General features: G+C 31.2%; 3 protein-coding genes across 10 annotated transcripts in view; 1 reads left to right on the top strand and 2 right to left on the bottom strand.

Annotated features, from left to right (window-relative positions):
• Positions 1-1,959, bottom strand: part of LOC128389935 (gamma-aminobutyric acid receptor subunit alpha-4-like) — a 42,007-nt gene extending 40,048 nt beyond the window's left edge. For 4 of the 7 annotated variants that reach the window (XM_053349592.1, XM_053349593.1, XM_053349595.1 and 1 more), the window contains exons 1-4: positions 1,264-1,959; positions 557-937; positions 316-398; positions 82-216 (exon numbers count right to left, since the gene is read on the bottom strand). In XM_053349592.1, coding sequence (XP_053205567.1) covers positions 82-216; positions 316-398; positions 557-937; positions 1,264-1,448 — 784 coding nt within the window. In that variant the 5' untranslated portion in view covers positions 1,449-1,959. The remainder of the gene's footprint in view (positions 1-81; positions 217-315; positions 399-556; positions 938-1,263) is intronic. The other 3 variants (XM_053349596.1, XM_053349598.1, XM_053349597.1) reach the window with 1 other exon arrangement.
• A 705-nt stretch (positions 1,960-2,664) lies between these two features.
• Positions 2,665-6,245, top strand: LOC128389934 (nose resistant to fluoxetine protein 6-like). 2 transcript variants are annotated; one of them, XM_053349590.1, is made up of 8 exons: positions 2,665-2,829; positions 2,936-3,473; positions 3,565-3,845; positions 3,917-4,031; positions 4,104-4,926; positions 5,005-5,435; positions 5,521-5,663; positions 5,734-6,245. In XM_053349590.1, the coding sequence occupies exons 2-8, from the start codon at positions 2,987-2,989 to the stop codon at positions 5,926-5,928; spliced, it is 2,475 nt and encodes an 824-aa protein (XP_053205565.1). In that variant the 5' UTR covers positions 2,665-2,829; positions 2,936-2,986; the 3' UTR covers positions 5,929-6,245. The 2 variants fall into 2 exon arrangements, with proteins under 2 accessions (XP_053205565.1, XP_053205566.1); XM_053349591.1 differs by lacking the exon at positions 2,665-2,829 and having other exon boundaries at positions 2,838-3,473.
• A 164-nt stretch (positions 6,246-6,409) lies between these two features.
• Positions 6,410-16,857, bottom strand: part of LOC128389859 (protein O-mannosyl-transferase TMTC1-like) — a gene marked incomplete at its 5' end in the record, with an annotated part of 69,381 nt that continues 58,933 nt past the window's right edge. The window contains 7 exons of the mRNA XM_053349500.1: positions 6,410-6,668; positions 7,693-7,836; positions 7,944-8,057; positions 8,124-8,312; positions 10,221-10,772; positions 10,891-10,994; positions 11,819-12,038. Coding sequence (XP_053205475.1) covers positions 6,482-6,668; positions 7,693-7,836; positions 7,944-8,057; positions 8,124-8,312; positions 10,221-10,772; positions 10,891-10,994; positions 11,819-12,038 — 1,510 coding nt within the window. The remainder of the gene's footprint in view (positions 6,669-7,692; positions 7,837-7,943; positions 8,058-8,123; positions 8,313-10,220; positions 10,773-10,890; positions 10,995-11,818; positions 12,039-16,857) is intronic.

Below are 16,857 nucleotides of genomic sequence, written 5' to 3'. Positions count from 1 at the left end.
ATTAATGTTTACACTGAAGGTTATCGAGTATTGAAAATAGGCAAATGATGGTCAGTAATTTGTTTTAATTGGTCCACTTACCTGTACTTAAATGTACATATTTCCAGCTTTGACGTTTACTGGCAATTGAAAATTGAGGAAGCATTAGATTACTATCAATTCTAACAGCATTTTCATCAACCCAATTGTAAATAATGTCCGTCATTGAATATCCATCTACAAATGAGAAGATAAATAGCAAACAAGTACAGTTAATTGGTGATCAGTAAAGGTAATTAAGTTAATCATTGGGAAAGATAATTGAAATTCACTTACAACTCTCAATTTCAATGTTACATTTTTGTCTGTCCATTGGAAAATATTGTAAATTCATTGGACAACTTGCAGTTACCGTTAACCTATTGGATAATTTGGAAAGAGAGAGAGAGAGAAAAGTGGGATAAAATAAGTTATTCTATTCTTGTTTGCAGATTAAGAAAGAAAGTGGTCATTCAGGGGATTAAGAGGATTAAGAGGGAGCATAAAAAAAATAATATAAATAATAATTTTCTTTTACCTGATACTCCGAAACACTTGACCATCATGACTTATCCGTAAGAAGGTATTTTTGGTTGTGGCCTCGTGGAAATAGGCTTGTTTTTCATTAGCAAAAAAAGTGTCCGGTACCCAAATTTTATCGGCTACTTCAGCACCAACCGGTATCTGTGAGATACCTGGTCTTGCTTTGAAGGAAAGTCGAGGATCTTTCCAAATTTGACGAAAATAAAAATCAGTTGTAAAATCCATTTGAACTTCCGATACTGAGCTAATTGTTAATATGTGCATGGTAACACCAACTTTAACTGGTGGACCACCATAATTGGGTCGTACTCTTTTATCATAACCACTTGAGAAAAATGAATCCAATATTTGGGTTATATTTAAGCCGATATCACGTCTAAAATTTAGGGGAGAAAAATAAACAAAATTTAGAACAAAATTTTACAGAATTTATCATCATAGTTATCATATTGGAAGAGGAACAGATTGAGAAAATGAAAACATTACAATGGAATATGAGGAGACAAATATTTGAATATATTAATCAATCAGTGAGCAGAATTGAATTGTAGTTGATGTGTATAAGAAATGTAACTTATTGGTTATTGAACTAATGATCGTTTTTTTGATTAATGGTGATGATTGTTAGGTAATTGATTGTCATTTATTGAAGGTAATCACTGATAGAGAGGGAGAAAGGTATCAAAAGATTAGATAACTTACCCTTCATCGTAATTATATGGTTGGTCACCTTGATATCCACTGTTGTAGGCTTGCCAATCGTGAGCAAAGCCTGAGGGTATCATGAGCAGAGTTAAAGATAATAATGATAGACAACACAATGAACAGTGAACAATCATCAACGAGATCGGCATCAACATTGACACAATTGTTATCATCATCATCATATCGGATGGGTCTGTGGGTAACTTTTAGGCACATTGATTTGTCTCTTCACATCTAACAGATAAGAAAAATTTAGACAAATAGAATATCAAACGAGAGATGAATAATCCGGGTGAAGAATAGAAAAAAAAAGAAAAGACTGATGAAAATCAACAGAAGAACAAAATTAACAGAGAAAGAGAACAAATCACAAGATTAAAGAATAAGAAGAAAAAAAAAGGAACACAATCAACAATTGTTTCTGTTTTTCTGTACAATTTATGATATAACAGCAATTAGAGAGAAGGAGTGAGAGAGAAAACGAGAGAGAACGAGAGAGAAATGAAATCACATTAGGAAGATGGAAGCTAAAGATGAAGCTTCTGGAGAGAAAGGAGAGAAAGGAGAGAAAGATGAAGATGATGATGATTCTTTTTTAGGTTCACCACTGGTTAACAGTAAATATCGACTGAGATGATCAAAAGTAAACGAAAACTCGAAGAGAAGAGAAGATGAAAAAGAGAGAGAGAGAGAGAGAAGATAAGTAAAAGAGAGACTGAGTAAACCGAATTAACTCCAGAAGAGAAAAATTATTTTTCGAAAGCAAAAAAAATTCTCTTCTATTTGTGAGTAGAAGAGAAAACTTTTTGGCGCATTTTTCGAATATTTTCTTCTTTTCGACTCATTTTACCGCGCTTTTTTCTAATCCATTCACAGATTCTTCGAATCAATAATCAGCCTCTTCTAAAGCAAACTAATCCAGATATTTGTCTATCATGTGATTTAAGTCCATAGACATCATGAAACAATCAGATACTAACATGAACAATAGAAAATTCAAATTCAATATTATCATCAACTCGGAAATTTCCGAATAAAATATTAGACCAAGTTTACTTTATATTTGTAATGGAAAAACGGGAAACTTTTCTACAGGGCATTTCACCATGTTTCCAACAAGTTTTTCTTTTCAGTTTTTTTCAGTATTCAGATCTTTTTTTCCGATTGGAAACTCTCCTTCACTTGTTATTCTTGACATTTTTTGTCAGAATAAAAATCAAACGTTTAGTTTGGAAAAAGAACAAAATGAGGCGCCACTGGTAAGACAAAATTCGAAAAAAATTTTAATTTTTTTTCTTTTGCCGCTTTTAAATTTCTCTTTGGGTTTTTCTGCTCTTCTCTTTTTTTTTGTCACATTTTTCTGTCAGCTGATGATGACAATTTTATTTCTTATTTTTTATCACCATTTAGATGATTAAGAGAAAAGTATAAAGGTTAGTGGAGAATGTGATGATTGTTTCATTTGGTTTCTTTTCTTCCTCACTCACGTTTACCTTTAACCCTTTTTCCAATTTTCACCTTTGAGTTTACCTTTTGTCTCTCTCTCTCCTTGACTTAACCTTTGTAAGTGTTGATTTTAATTTTCTTTTTCATTTTCCATTGTAATTTTGTTAACTGTTTCTAGTTAATTGTTTGCTGATTGTTTTGTTTAAATAATTTTCTTCAACAGAATCAACAACATCTCTGGTTTTTGGTGAGAACTGTTTTACTCTCAATCTTCATGTATAAACCTTCATTGTTTTGGTTTTCCCTCCTTTTTACTGGCTTTCTGATTGTATTACCTTTCTCATCTTCTTCTGAGGATAATGATGATGGTGATTTTAATTCCAATTCAGAGGAATCTACTCAAGTAGAGGAAACATTTAATTCTGGTAAAGAGTTTATCAAGTCAACCATTGCTGCTGTTATCAATGAGATTAAATTTTCAAAGTTAAAGAGTCAACATAAAAAGATTGACAGTATTGATTATGATGGTGGTGATAAAATTGATTCTGGATCGTCTTTTGCAATTACCGATTCTGAGAAGGAAAAAATTACCTGGCTCGCTTTTCATAAAGTATTTGGTTCAATTGTGGATTCTCTTGAAAAGTCAATACTTGGAGAAGCGATTGATATTCTTCCTCATCTTACCTTGAGCTCTCCTTGTCTATCAACACTTTATCAACTTCTAAGTGCAATGAAACAGCAAAAATCATGGGTATTCAAGAGTATGTTCACTAATGTTCATTTTATTGGTCTCTTTTCACTTTTACATCTATTTAATTCTGTCATTATGTCTGTGTCTATGTACTTGTATAGTGATGGATGCTACTGGTCGGCCATTTTCAGCTGGACTGATGGACGGAACCATAACTGACTTTGGATCCTTTGACCAGTGTATTGGACTTCACATTCCATTAGTTTTCAATTCTGTTGGTGGAGTAGATAAAATGAATTCAGCTTATAAACCAAATGAGATGAAACAAATTCGTGGGCAATATTGTATGGTTCAATATAACGTCTTTCTACCTCCCAGGCCCAAACATTTAAATCTACAGACACGAATTTTCAATTTCACAAACACACCAATCGAGGGAACGGTAAGTTGTAACAATCGAAAGTATTATTATTATAACATTGAATATTTATTTTTCTCTTTTGTCCATTACAGTTTCTCGAAGATATTTCAAACCTTATTCATGTTTGTTACGAGCGTGTTGGTCGAGTTGGTATTTGTATGCCCTCTTCGTGCTCAAAAGATGATCTTGAACAGATTATCGATTATTGTAAGAGTTTTCGATTTCGATTTTATTGAATAATTCTCGCTAATTTTAAGTCTTTATCTTCCCTTTTTGTAGCTTTGAAAGATGTACACATGCATGCGAATGTTTCTCATTGTGAGGTTGAGAGAAATTTTCAATTCGATGGACTTCAGATAATCATTTTAACGGTTTTTGGATGTCTTTCTTTCTTTACTTTACTTGGAACCATGTTTGATATTATTAGCTCAAGAACTATTGAACTATCCGATTCAGTAGAAAAAGTTAAAATTCGATCATTTTCAGCTGTACGCTCTGATCAATTATTCTATTCATTTCTGATTTCCTTTTCGATCCCTCGAAATTTATCAATGCTACTTGACACTCGAACCAGAAAGGGTTCTCTTGATGCCATCAATGGAATACGAGTTATCTCCATGTCTTGGATTGTCTATACTCACACTTACCTGATACCAATTAAGGAAACTTTCGCTTTTGCTCGTAGTTACATTTTCGCTGTTGAAAGTTTTCTATTTCAATTTATTCTCAATGGTTGGGTTCTAGTTGATACCTTTTTCTGTATCGGTGCTTTACTCGCAATCTACACTACCCTTGGATCATTACACCGATCAGGTCGTATCAATGTTCTCGAAATGATTCTGAACCGTTTTATCCGTTTCTCTCCTTCCGTTTGGTTTACTTTGGCTCTTCTATTTTTAATACCTGCCATCGGCTCTGGTCCATTATGGTCCGAATATTTTGATTATCAACTTGATAAGTGTAACAATTACTGGTGGGGTACAGTTTTCTTCATCAACAATTGGTTTCCTGAGGCTAAAATCTGTATGCTTCATACTTGGTATATTGCTGCTGATATGCAATTGTATCTTGTTTGCATTTTATCATTAATTGTATTCTACAAGTAAGTTGACCAATCAATAGCAACATTTAACATATTTTGATCAATTTCAATTTCTGCTTTCTTAATCTTTATTCATAGGTATGGATCCAAAGCCTTATGGTTACCCTATGGATTGATTTTCATCTCCATGATTACCGTTTTTTCATTCACTTATTTCCAATCAGCTGCTCCAACTGTTATTTACAATTCACCGTCCGAAGTGATTACCGATGGCGCTGCCCTTTCAATTTATACTCCAACCTACATTCATCTTGGTCCATATTGTGTAGGTCTTATTGCTGGATTTCTTATTTATTATAAGAGGAATATGGTCATTCCATTTTCCATTTGCTTGACCTGTTGGATACTCTCAATCTCTGGTCTTGTTACCATTTTATTTTATACTTACACTTGGAATATCGGAAATGAGTGGACACCGCTATCAGCCGGTTTCTATGCAACTTTCCATCGAACCTGTTGGTCAATTTGTATCGCCTGGATTATATTTGCTTGTGTCACTGATAATGGAGGTAAGAGCTCATAAAATGATGAGAATATTAAAATTTCAAAGTTTCATGATGATTTATCCAATTTTTCAATCTTTTTCAATTACAGGTATGATCAATACTTTTCTTTCCTGGAAAGGATTTGTCCCACTGGCAAAATTAAGTTTCATGATTTATTTGTTACACTTTCCAATTCTATGGTGGAGATATGCATATCTCCGTGAAAGACTTGCTTTTGGTCATTATACTATGGTAATTAGTATTTTATTATTCAATTGATTGAATATAAATTGATTTTTTCTTTTTCTTTCTTTATTAACAGTTATGTGAATTCATTGTCAATTTTACGTTAAGCTCATTTGCAGCTCTTTTGGCTCATCTGGTTGTTGAAGCTCCAGCATCTCATCTGTATAAATTGTTCATTCAAAAGCATCTCGAATGGTCAAGGATGAAAATAACACGAAAAGAGAGTAAACAAGCTCCAAATCCCGATACTCTTATTGCTTTCAAATCCTAGTCTGGAAACGGAAATTTCTCCAAATGATAACTACAAACACACAAATCAATTATCTTTATTCAAATCACTCTATTTTTTTATATACTTTTTTAACCACAAATTCTTTGACCATTTACCTGTCATGTACAATTCAAATTGTTGTAAAATACTTTGCATTTAATTGTTTTTAGAAATTTATTATTGTTCCTTAACCTTTTATAGTCAAAAGTTGATCTTTTGTTAATTTGTTTTGTTTTCATATTCATTTTAAATCAACTACTCTCATTCCAAGTGGAAACCAAAAAATTTCATCACAATTAAAACACTCAGACTCTGAACGAACCAGATCTCCAATAATGTTAATAGATGGCAGCTTATGATCCAATTCAAAAGATAATTGCATGATCGTCACCTCCACAAGCCTGATTACTGGTTAATCGAAATCTCTTCGTGACAATTGTTTCATAAATAATTGAATGTGAGGTGATATTGTTCATTTTGTTTCTCAATATGAAAAGAGGTAAAGTTTTTATTTTATTTTACTTTTTTCTCTGTTAATATTTTTTTTTATTTATTAATATTCAAATTGATTCGCTAAGGATAAAAGTTTGAGTGATTTTTCATGTAACGATTGAGCGTACCCATGTAAACCCTTCTCAGCGTAAATTGTTGCCAACGATGAATAAGGTTCAGGAAAATTGGAATCCAATTCAATGCTTCGTTGAAGTAAATTAATCGCCTGACTGGTTAAACCTTTTTTACTGTTACATGGTATTAATATATTAATAGTGTGTGTTGGATAATGTAAAGGTAACGCCGAGGAAGACAAGAGAAGAAAAAAAAATGAGAAAGAAAAAAATTCGAATCAAAAAATTTGATAAATTAACATAATATGGAAATTAATTATTTCCGGTTAATGATTGTTGATGATTTATGATCCAGAGTTTCATGATAACTTTCATGTTAATTTGAATTCTCTCAGTTTCTGATTACAATTGAACTCTATCAACTCGATGTAAAGATATTCTCTCTCTCAATCTTGACCCAGTTTCCAGTTATAAGATTGAATTATATGATAATTAAATCAATTGATTATCACGCATCATCATCTTAATTGTCTATTAACAGTAATTGAATCAGTAATTATCTCCTGAGCCTTTTGTTATTGATTATTAATTAGCTTATCCATTGAGTTATTATTTTCATCATTGGTCTTATTTATTTCTGATCTATTTTCCTGTTAATCTGTATAAATGTATTTCTATTTTTATTGTTGATAAAATAGGATGAGGGATAATGATGAGGATGAGAAATACTCGTGAGCAGAAAAAATATAAAATCTATTATCTTATCTTTCTTATTAATATCATTTAATTTAGCAATTGTTATGATTTACACCCGTTGATTGTTTAATCTGATTTACACTCAAACTTATCCTCAAGATAAATCTGATTTACTGTTAATACACTTGGATGATGATGATGATGATGATGATAAACTGTATCAATGATGATTATCATTTGTATCTTATATATTATGTGATGATAATGTTGATGAGATATGATGATGATAGTAATTGATGTTGATATTATTATTTTTTGCTTCTTTTATTGGATAAATATTGTATATCATTAATAGTCTATTCTTATTATTGAATTTTCTGCTTTCGCATCAGCTGATTAACTGATGATTATTTATTAACATTTCTAATGAAACCTTGAGATTGATTGTTTCTAATATCATGATGATTATTATTATTCTGATGACCACAAGTTTCATTCTTACCTGTATATACATGCGAGATTAAAATGAGCTTTTGGATGGTATGGATTAATTTTAAGAGCTTGGATTAAGTGATATTCAGCTTCTTCCGGATCAGGTAACAGGGTAGCTAAATTGTTCCAAGAGCTCTCATGGGTTGGCCATAGTCTATTTCCAATTGATAAAATTACAATAAGAAATTGGAGTGAAATTAAATTTTCGAAATGTTCATTTGTTGAATTCAGTTGTTATTCAATTTCCATGATGAAACTCACCTTAATGCTTCACGATAATGATAAACTGCAGCCTCGTTGTTTCCTATGTCTTTCTGTAAGTTTGCATAATTGTAATGCATTTTTGCATTCTCAGGGGCAGCCAATAGTCCAGCTCTGTGTAATGGTCAAGGGTCATGAATATTAGAGGTCAAAAGGGTCAAATCTGAAATGTATTCTTACGTGAAAAGTGAGGCTCGATTTTGCCATAGACAATTTTGAGAAATTGTTTTCACCATGAAAGCAATTAGGACACTATGGAAAGCAATTGTAAGCCACTTTGATAGATTAACCTGATTAAATCTTGATCTAGTTTGAATCTGTTGTTTAATCAGATCATATCCCGCTATGATTAGCAAGCTAAATCCGACACTAGATCCATGGTGTGGTTGATTGAATTGGAAGAATTGAAAGAGAAAAAAATTTGATTAGTTTCTTACTTAGTAAATGAAGAATGTGAATAATTGTTAACCATTTTCAATGAATTTTCAGTTAATCAGTTACACGATTAAATCTCAATCTGTATGATTGATGTCTCACTACAGTTTCCAAGTTAATCATATTATCATGAGAATAATCAATTGATTACTTCAATTTGTATCATGTTTAATCACTGAATAAATTATCAGCTGATTAGAGAAACCGTTTGTTATCATTAGCAAACAATTAACTAGCAATTAATTATTGAAACATTGTTACAGCAAAAGTCAATCATTTGAAAGCAAATCAAACTGGTTGACAATAATAATGATGATCATCATGAGCATCAATTAGTAATTGTTTGATTTAATCAAAAACACAATTACAATTACAATTAAAACTTTTACATTGGTTATTTTTTTTTTATCTCCCTACTAATCTGGATTTACATACAATAATTAAAGTCAATTTAAAGTAATTACAATAATGATAATTTTACTATCTTCGTGGTTATAAGTTAATTGCTAATCGTAATCTGAAATTAGTGATCAAATTGGTGATTACTGGTTTATATTGTTAACTATCAGTTAATTCAGTAAATTTCATGATGACTGTCATGATGGAGATGATGATGATAATGGTAATGATATTATTCAATGGTAAATGTAAATTACTTTAATCATGCAAGGAGAAAATAATTTACACACAAATACATCGAGGTTCCAGTTGGATTTTCACCTTAATTGCAGTTAATTTGAATGTCAAGGGATTGATTTGAGAACGATTCATAAGCTATTAATATTTTAGAATAGTTGACAAGATAAAATTCGCAAAAAAATCGAGCAGATTCAGAAAGGTTCAGAATGTAAGGGAAAAAATCTAAATTCAGATAACGGAGATTCATTCATGTTACATTGTTTAATCTTCCACTTGAATTGGTTCCGTTATTTTCACCATCTAACCGGTGAAAGTTAATTAACTCACTCGAGTCCAGCATCGAGTTTATTTAAAAACTATTAACTATTTTTCGAGTGACCATTGACTCTTTAAACATAAAACTTTTTAATGTCTGTTGAAAATCAACTGACCATAAGAGGGAAAGGTCACTTTGATTCACCCTGACATTTTATTTTCCATGTTAAACTGTAATTCATTATTTTTTCTCAAATTTTGAATTTCGAATTTGCCATTTTTTTCTCACTTTACTCAGTCTCTCTTTCTCTCTCTCTCTCTCTCTCTCTCTCTCTCTCTTTTACGCTTTTTCTCTCTTTCTCTCTCATCCTGCATTTTAAACTGATGTTCATCTACCTTCATGAAGTAAGTTAATCATATTGCATGTTGCACATCTCTTATCATGCATGAGTCAAATGGTTATCATCAAATTACATGATGATGATGGGGGAATATTTTTCATGAGAAAACCTCCTCCCACCTCTTGATAAACTGTATCTCCCACCCTCTAAACGATAATATGTAATTTTCAATAATATTACCGATATTCTTGAAAAAATCTTGTTGCGTGTTAAATAATGCTCGATATGCTTCAAGTGGGAGTGAAATAATAATTGGTTATCATCATGATAAGTGAAAAGTATTGGAAACAAATATAGACAATTTTTTTGTATCGAACGGCTCTCTCTCTCTCTCTCTAGTCATTCATGTTACCATGAAACTATTGACCACTCTTAAAGTGATGATCAGCATGAAGATGATGATGTATCTTCATGATAACTTGTGAAACTATTAATACATTACAAGTTTTTTAACAAGCAAACTGGTGAGGTTGATAATGATTTGGGTTGTTGTTAAAATTTTCACTTTAAATTGTTGCGAACTGATTTATTTTGTTTTTTCTCTTACCTTGGTAAATATAATATACGTTCAGCGACAACAAAACCAACGGTCACCAAAAGGTTCGAGGCGGGAAGATAAGGTAATATCATGAAGCATAAGCCCATGAAAATAACTTCATGATGATCAGATCTATTGGTTTGTATTAATTGATTGCTATTTACATTGGTCAGTGAAGGTGGTGATGGTGTTGGTGGTGGACTCGGTGTTGGGCTTGATGTAAACTCCATCACCATGCAATTACATGTGGTTGATGAGGATGAATTTTTCATATATGATTTTCTAGTATTTTGTGAAAATGTTTTATCAAAAATAAGAATTGATTTTACTTCCGGGTTAACCTTTGGTCTAAACCAAGAACAAGATTGGGTTAGAATAAATTTTCCGCTTATAATAATGATTCCAATGGTGGAGATGAAAGTGACCAGTGTCTCCAAGTTTCGCCCGTCAATTAGATCGTTGACCAAAGGTATACTTCCCAATTGCCAATCATAAGATAAACGTGATGGACACAAAAGTAGACGAAAGTTGAAAGCACAAAGGTAAGAATAAGTCAAGAATCTATTTGTGGTTGGATTGAAGAGAGAAAAAAATTTTCAAAACAAAATTCGAAAAGAAAAAAGTTAATTTTTTATCCAATTTGATCTCAATTAGTTTCCTAATTCTGTGATAAACTTGCCTTGTTAACATGGAATTTGAAAAAGAAGCGGGATTATCTTGCCGAGAAAAAATTGGTAGAGTTCCATGTAACATTGAGATTCGAAACCAAAGTAAGGCTAAAGTCTAAAGAAATTCGAAGAGAATGAAAAAGAAGAGAAAAAGATTAAAAAAGAATGAAAATAAAATAAAATTCGAAAATGATTAAACTTTGTTGATAATCTTTTTCTTATTATCAAAGTTTCCATGTTTATCTTTGGAATCATGGTGTTCATGAGTTAGCTAAGTTCCAGATTAGAAGAAAATTAAACAATATTTTCTTTCATTTTCTCTCTATTTATTTGAAAGGAAGGGAAAAAAAAGTTCATTCTCTCGAATTTGTGAAAATTATTCTTGACCAGAAGACTCGTAGGAGAAGGTTATGAGTTTGATTGATGATTCAATAATGACACCAAAAGCTCAATCAATATATTGTCATGCTGATGATAATATTGTTCAGATGAGATTGATATTTGGGTGACAATAAGCTAACAAACATACAGGGTTAACATGGTGACAGGGAATGCAAAAAAAAACTCCATCATCATGACAAAAGAAATGACTGAGTATGAAAAAAAGCTAATACATGTAATAATAATACGAAAAGTATATATATTAATCTGTATTCTAGAAGGAGCAAAAAAAGTTGCAATATCATAAATTTCGAGTGGATATTAAATGTAATAACATGAAATCTATTTACATGTGTTGATAATTTTTGTGGAGGGTGGGAAAAGATTGAGAGAGTGGATGGAAATTGTGACAAGGAAAATGTTTCAATGCTGAAATCATTATCTTCATCATGTTAGGAGGAGGAGGAGGCTGAGGATAAATGATGATGATGAGTTACCATTAGATTGAGTATGAAAAGGTATCAATTTTCAGGGAAAAAAAGTTTTCAAAATATTTACCATGATCGTAGGTATTAATATTGGTCCATATAACCAGGGATTGAAAGATGATGATGATGATGATGTGGAGGAGGTTGATGATGATGAGGATGATGTTGATGGTGTTGGAGATGATGATCGCGATGATGATGAGGAAGATGAATAATTTGATTTACTTTCAGTGTAATAAATTGATGAAGATAAATTTCCATCAGGTTGATTACAATAGGACAAGTTGATTCTGTTTTTTTCAAAGGAACAAAAAAAAGTGTGAAAAAAAGTTCAGCTTCTGAGCTACATGAGCTTTAATGTTTAGTCATCAACAAGAAAAAGAAAAGGGTCAAAGGTGAGAAAATTATTCATATGCAAAAATAAGTTGAGGTTATTGAAAATTCTGGACTTTGTTGTAGTTATTCAGTTGATCATGGTAATGACAAAGATCTTTGGTGTTTCCATTGTTTTTGGAAAAGCAAAATCATGTTAATTCAGAGAAACATGGGAAACATTTACATGGAATCCGAATAATATGAGACAAAGTCATGATGTTCGAAGTGTCAAGCTGTTTATCATACATATTTATCTCCTTCAGAATTCAAGACCAGCCTTTGAACTTTTTTTTGTTCGAAATGCTAACAAGATGCTCTCCAGAAGGAATATTTTCTACTTTCAAACTTCAGTCAACTTTTATTCTTATGTTTTATTTGAATCTTCGTACATCATAAAGTAAAAGTGCGATATTATCATGGGAATAGATTATAATTCTTGTCCTTAATCAGAACTCTTTTTCATTGATTTTTCATTAGAAAAACATTGATTGTCTTAAGATGATTAAAATTGTGAATCTGATTACAAGTTGATTATCTAATCAACACTTTGCTTGATTAAACTTTCAGATTGTTGATTGATAATGTGTTGGTTGAAAAATCATTTAATCAATGTAGATAGTCAACCAAGAGTTAATTGTAGCTTTGTAGATGAAAATTAATCACAATTAACTTAATTGCCTTTTGGTTTCATTAAAATGCTGTTGACTTTGGTACATTCTGATCATCAGGTGATAATACTTACTTTTATAAAAGGATAATGATGATAACACTTCTGATGATGAGGATGATAATCATTACGATGAAAGATAATGATGATCACTACGATTCTGATGATCAAGTTAATAGTTAATTCAGTGATCATAACGATTCATTTGAAATGTCATGATGAATAAAGATTTGGATTAATCTTTTGATTGTTTATCAAAACTTTACCCCGAACATTCAGTTGACTAAATTGTTGATATTGAAGATTTAGAATCGTTCTCTCTCTCTCTCTCTCTCTCTCTCTCTCTCTCTCGAAAAATAGAAGAGATAACGATCAAACTATTAATTTCGAACCTTTTACTTTTTCTCTTTCTTTTTTCTTTCTTTCATTGAAAATCTCTCTTTTTTTCATCATCTTGGAAAGAGAAGAGAGCGAATTAAATTAGTGTTCTTAATGCTTATATGTGCTTATGAGAATGTGATCAGAATGGAACATGGAACATCATCAGAATCAGAATCATCATCAAGAAATAAAGAGTGAAAGAGTAGGAGGAGAAACTCAGTAAATCCCATGGAAGAGAAAAGTAAATGGTTCCTGATGAAAATCATCATGATAATGCTTCAGTTCAGTTCCAGAACTTTATCTCCAAGAATAAAGTCTTAAAGTATCTCTTCAAGTTACAAATCTAATCCATGATGATTGAGAGAGAGAGACGATAAAGGTAACTCTCTCTCTATCAAAATATATTGATGATTAGAAAAAGAGATGATGATGATGATAATGATGAAGAAAGATGAAAAGTAACCACCTTCATTGGAAATGCATGGTGGGTTGGAAAGATTAACTGATTTGTTTTCGGTTGGAAAAAAATTTTCCCTCCATTGGTTTAATTTCATCTTGAGTTTCAAGTTATCACTTGATGGAAGACACTGAACTTTCTGAATCCTTTTAGTTTATCATCATCATCATCATCATGGTGGTGATTATATTGATGATGATTAGCCCTGAAAATCAAGATAAGTTTCTTGAATTAAATTGTTAGGTAACTAAATTACCTTCTCCTCGATTATTTGATTTGTTGATCCAATCCTTTTTACTTTGAACCACATTAAGATGTTTACCAATTAATTAAATGTAAATATCGAGCAATTATCATTAATTATCATACATCTAAATTAATTGATGATAATGATAATCATTGAATCCAATATTTAATGGATCAGATTACTTGTCACTGCAAGAGTTTAGATTGTGATGATTAAATGGAATCAGATTGTACACTTTCATTGTGTCTGGTTAATTGTGATGATATAAAATCATGTTAGATAAAATCAATGAATAATTTAGTTGATTGTTTGAAAGATTTACTTTGAAAAGAGATTCAAATTAAGGAAATTGCAAAAAGAAGCGACTAATTAAAGGTCACTTTCAATTTCCAATCAATGAATTAACATCAACCCATCATCATCCTACTTTCACTTGATCCTGATGACTTTTCATCATCATCACCATGTTTATTTAGATTTATCTTCTTACATGAAACAGTTTAATTGCAATAAATTAACCTTTAACCCTCTTAAATAGTTAATTGGATTAACTCATTGAAGACTTTTTTCAATTAAATGGTAACAATTTAGACTCTAAGTTGGCTTATATACAGGGCATTTCACCAAGTTTCCAACAATTTTTTCTTGAATAACTTTTTTGTTTTTGAGTGTTTAGACACCAGCCTCGAGTTATGGTAGTTTAGGCCATACTCCATTGTCATATTAAAATATCAAGGTCTTTCCGGTCATTTTGTTAGGATACAGTTTCAAGGTCATTTGATGATCACAATTGATTTAAATTAAAAAAGGTTAGGAAGGATAGGAAGGTTTAGGTTAGATGCCAATTGATTGGGATATGTTCCTGACGGTTGTAAGCAAGTAGTAAATAAACATTTATATTGCATATTCATGGAGTAAAAAGACAACCTGACTCTTGTTGAGTATTCATTTTGCGACTCTGCAAGATTTTGTAAACTGAGTTGGCAATTGAAAATGAGTAATAGGAAGGTTTAGGTTAGGTCGGTTTAGGTTTAAGGGACATTGAGAGTTTGAAAGTCGAGAAATCTTTATGATTTAGGTTCATATTGGTTTTTTAAATTTGAATCGACTGTGATCATCAAATGACCTTGAAACTGTATCCTAACAAAATGACCGGAATGACCTTGATATTTAATATGACAATGGAGTATGGCCTAAACTACCATAACTCGAGTCTGAACACTCAAAAACAAAAAAGTTTAATAAGAAAAACTTGTAGGAAGCTTGGTGAAATGCCCTGTATTATTATAATAAACCAGCTGAAAGCTTAATCAACAAAATCGAGACAGAGGGATAAAAAAAGTTTTGAATGTACTGAGAAACAATAAGAAGAGGAAAAAGGTTCCCATACCATGGAAACAATGAACAGAACTGAATCTCAATTAACTCACAATGAAAAGTTTCATAAAACATGATCATCATGATGATGGAGAAAATAAAGGGATAATGAATTAGAATGATGATAAAATATTCAAGAGGAGTAAATAAATTTCCTCCTTCATTGGGAGTAGGTTTTGAAAGGACCTTTTGTTTTTTTCAGTCTCTCAAAATTTTCAAAAGGATTCACTGATTGAATCATTGAACCATCATCATGATCCATGGGAAAATTGAGGAAAACTTTTGAAACAATGTTTGCATTCACTTATTTATATACACCAAACATTGTCTATGGTTCCAAATGAATAAATAATCATTTATATATTTGATCAGCAAGAAAATAGTATTTCCTTGTATATCTTTTTCATAGATCACCTGAATCATTACTGAAGGTGAGGTGATTGTTGATCGTGATGGTCTTGAAAATAAAGTGAAAGAAAAAGTTTAAAATAGAACAGAAATAAAAATTTTCCTCATGTTATCCCCTGAACTTTAATGTAACAAATGCATCTCCAAGCCAGCAACAAGCAGCCATATGAACAAAATTGACACAAATCTAGACAAATATTCATATGAATTGAGAGTTATCATGAATACATTCATATCCTGAAGGTGTGTATTAGAGTGGTAGAGGGTATTACATTTTCTGAAGAGTATGCATTAGTAAAAACAATCTGTAATGGTTAATCTATGGATAGGAAAATATTATCATTCCTGAGGATTTTCAGAATTCAAATTCTCTCTCCATTTACCCTCCCAGTGAATATAAATATCACTTATCCACCATAAAGATTGTGAATAATGTTTGCCCAATACAAATGAACGGATCCATTTTTCTGCAAAGTTATACAATATATTTGCAAATAAACTGTCCTAATACATTCAGATTAATGCAAATTTCACCATGAAAATCCCTAAGTAAGTTTTTTTTATTCATCCAAAGTATTATCAAGACAAAAAAAAGGTAAAATATTGTCACCATTGTGAAAACTAATCTCAATTGCAAAGGTAAGGGATATTTTTGCAAATTCAATTGCAAGGTGAGGTTTTTTTTATCACCGTTAATGCAATTTACACACTGAGGTTTCATTTTTTTCTGCATCATCATCATAATCATCATTTACTTGATTATCATCAATTTACCGCAATTTAATTTGCAGTTTTTTTTGTTCATGGGAAAAAATAAACAAAAACTGATTTCAACTCAGTTCAGTCTTTATATTCAGTTGAATGAATTTTTTTTCCTCATGATTATTTTTTTTTTACTTCGACACCCTGACAAATATTCAACTCAACTGAACTTTTTCATCATTATTGTCTTGTAATTTTTTCTACCTTGGTGTAAATATTAATGCTTGTTTATTATTATTATGTTGCTTTTTTCATCATAAATCATAATCTCATTATCTCATATTAAGTCACCATAGCATTTATATTAACTCAATCAAAATGAATTCCTGGGAAAGTTACAGCTGATTAACTTATAATCTGCTTCAAGATTGATTGAAATATTTCAATTGTACCTTTTACTTTTGTTTAGACTGGACAATCACTGAGACTATTAGA

This window comes from Panonychus citri, unplaced genomic scaffold (assembly GCF_014898815.1).
Source record: "Panonychus citri isolate SS breed McGregor unplaced genomic scaffold, ASM1489881v1 Contig00111, whole genome shotgun sequence".
Taxonomy (NCBI): domain Eukaryota; kingdom Metazoa; phylum Arthropoda; class Arachnida; order Trombidiformes; family Tetranychidae; genus Panonychus; species Panonychus citri.
The sequence above is the reverse complement of the archived record's forward strand: the minus strand, read 5'-3'. Positions and strand labels throughout refer to the sequence as shown.

What these genes read in the sequence shown, in the direction of transcription:
- LOC128389934 (XM_053349590.1), top strand. Translation starts at nt 2,987, where the DNA reads ATGTATAAACCTTCATTGTTTTGGTTTTCCCTCCTTTTTACTGGCTTT. An exon ending in AAAATCATGGGTATTCAAGA is followed by an intron (nt 3,474 to 3,564) that starts GTATGTTCACTA and finishes GTACTTGTATAG; the next exon opens with TGATGGATGCTACTGGTCGG. An exon ending in ACACACCAATCGAGGGAACG is followed by an intron (nt 3,846 to 3,916) that starts GTAAGTTGTAAC and finishes TGTCCATTACAG; the next exon opens with TTTCTCGAAGATATTTCAAA.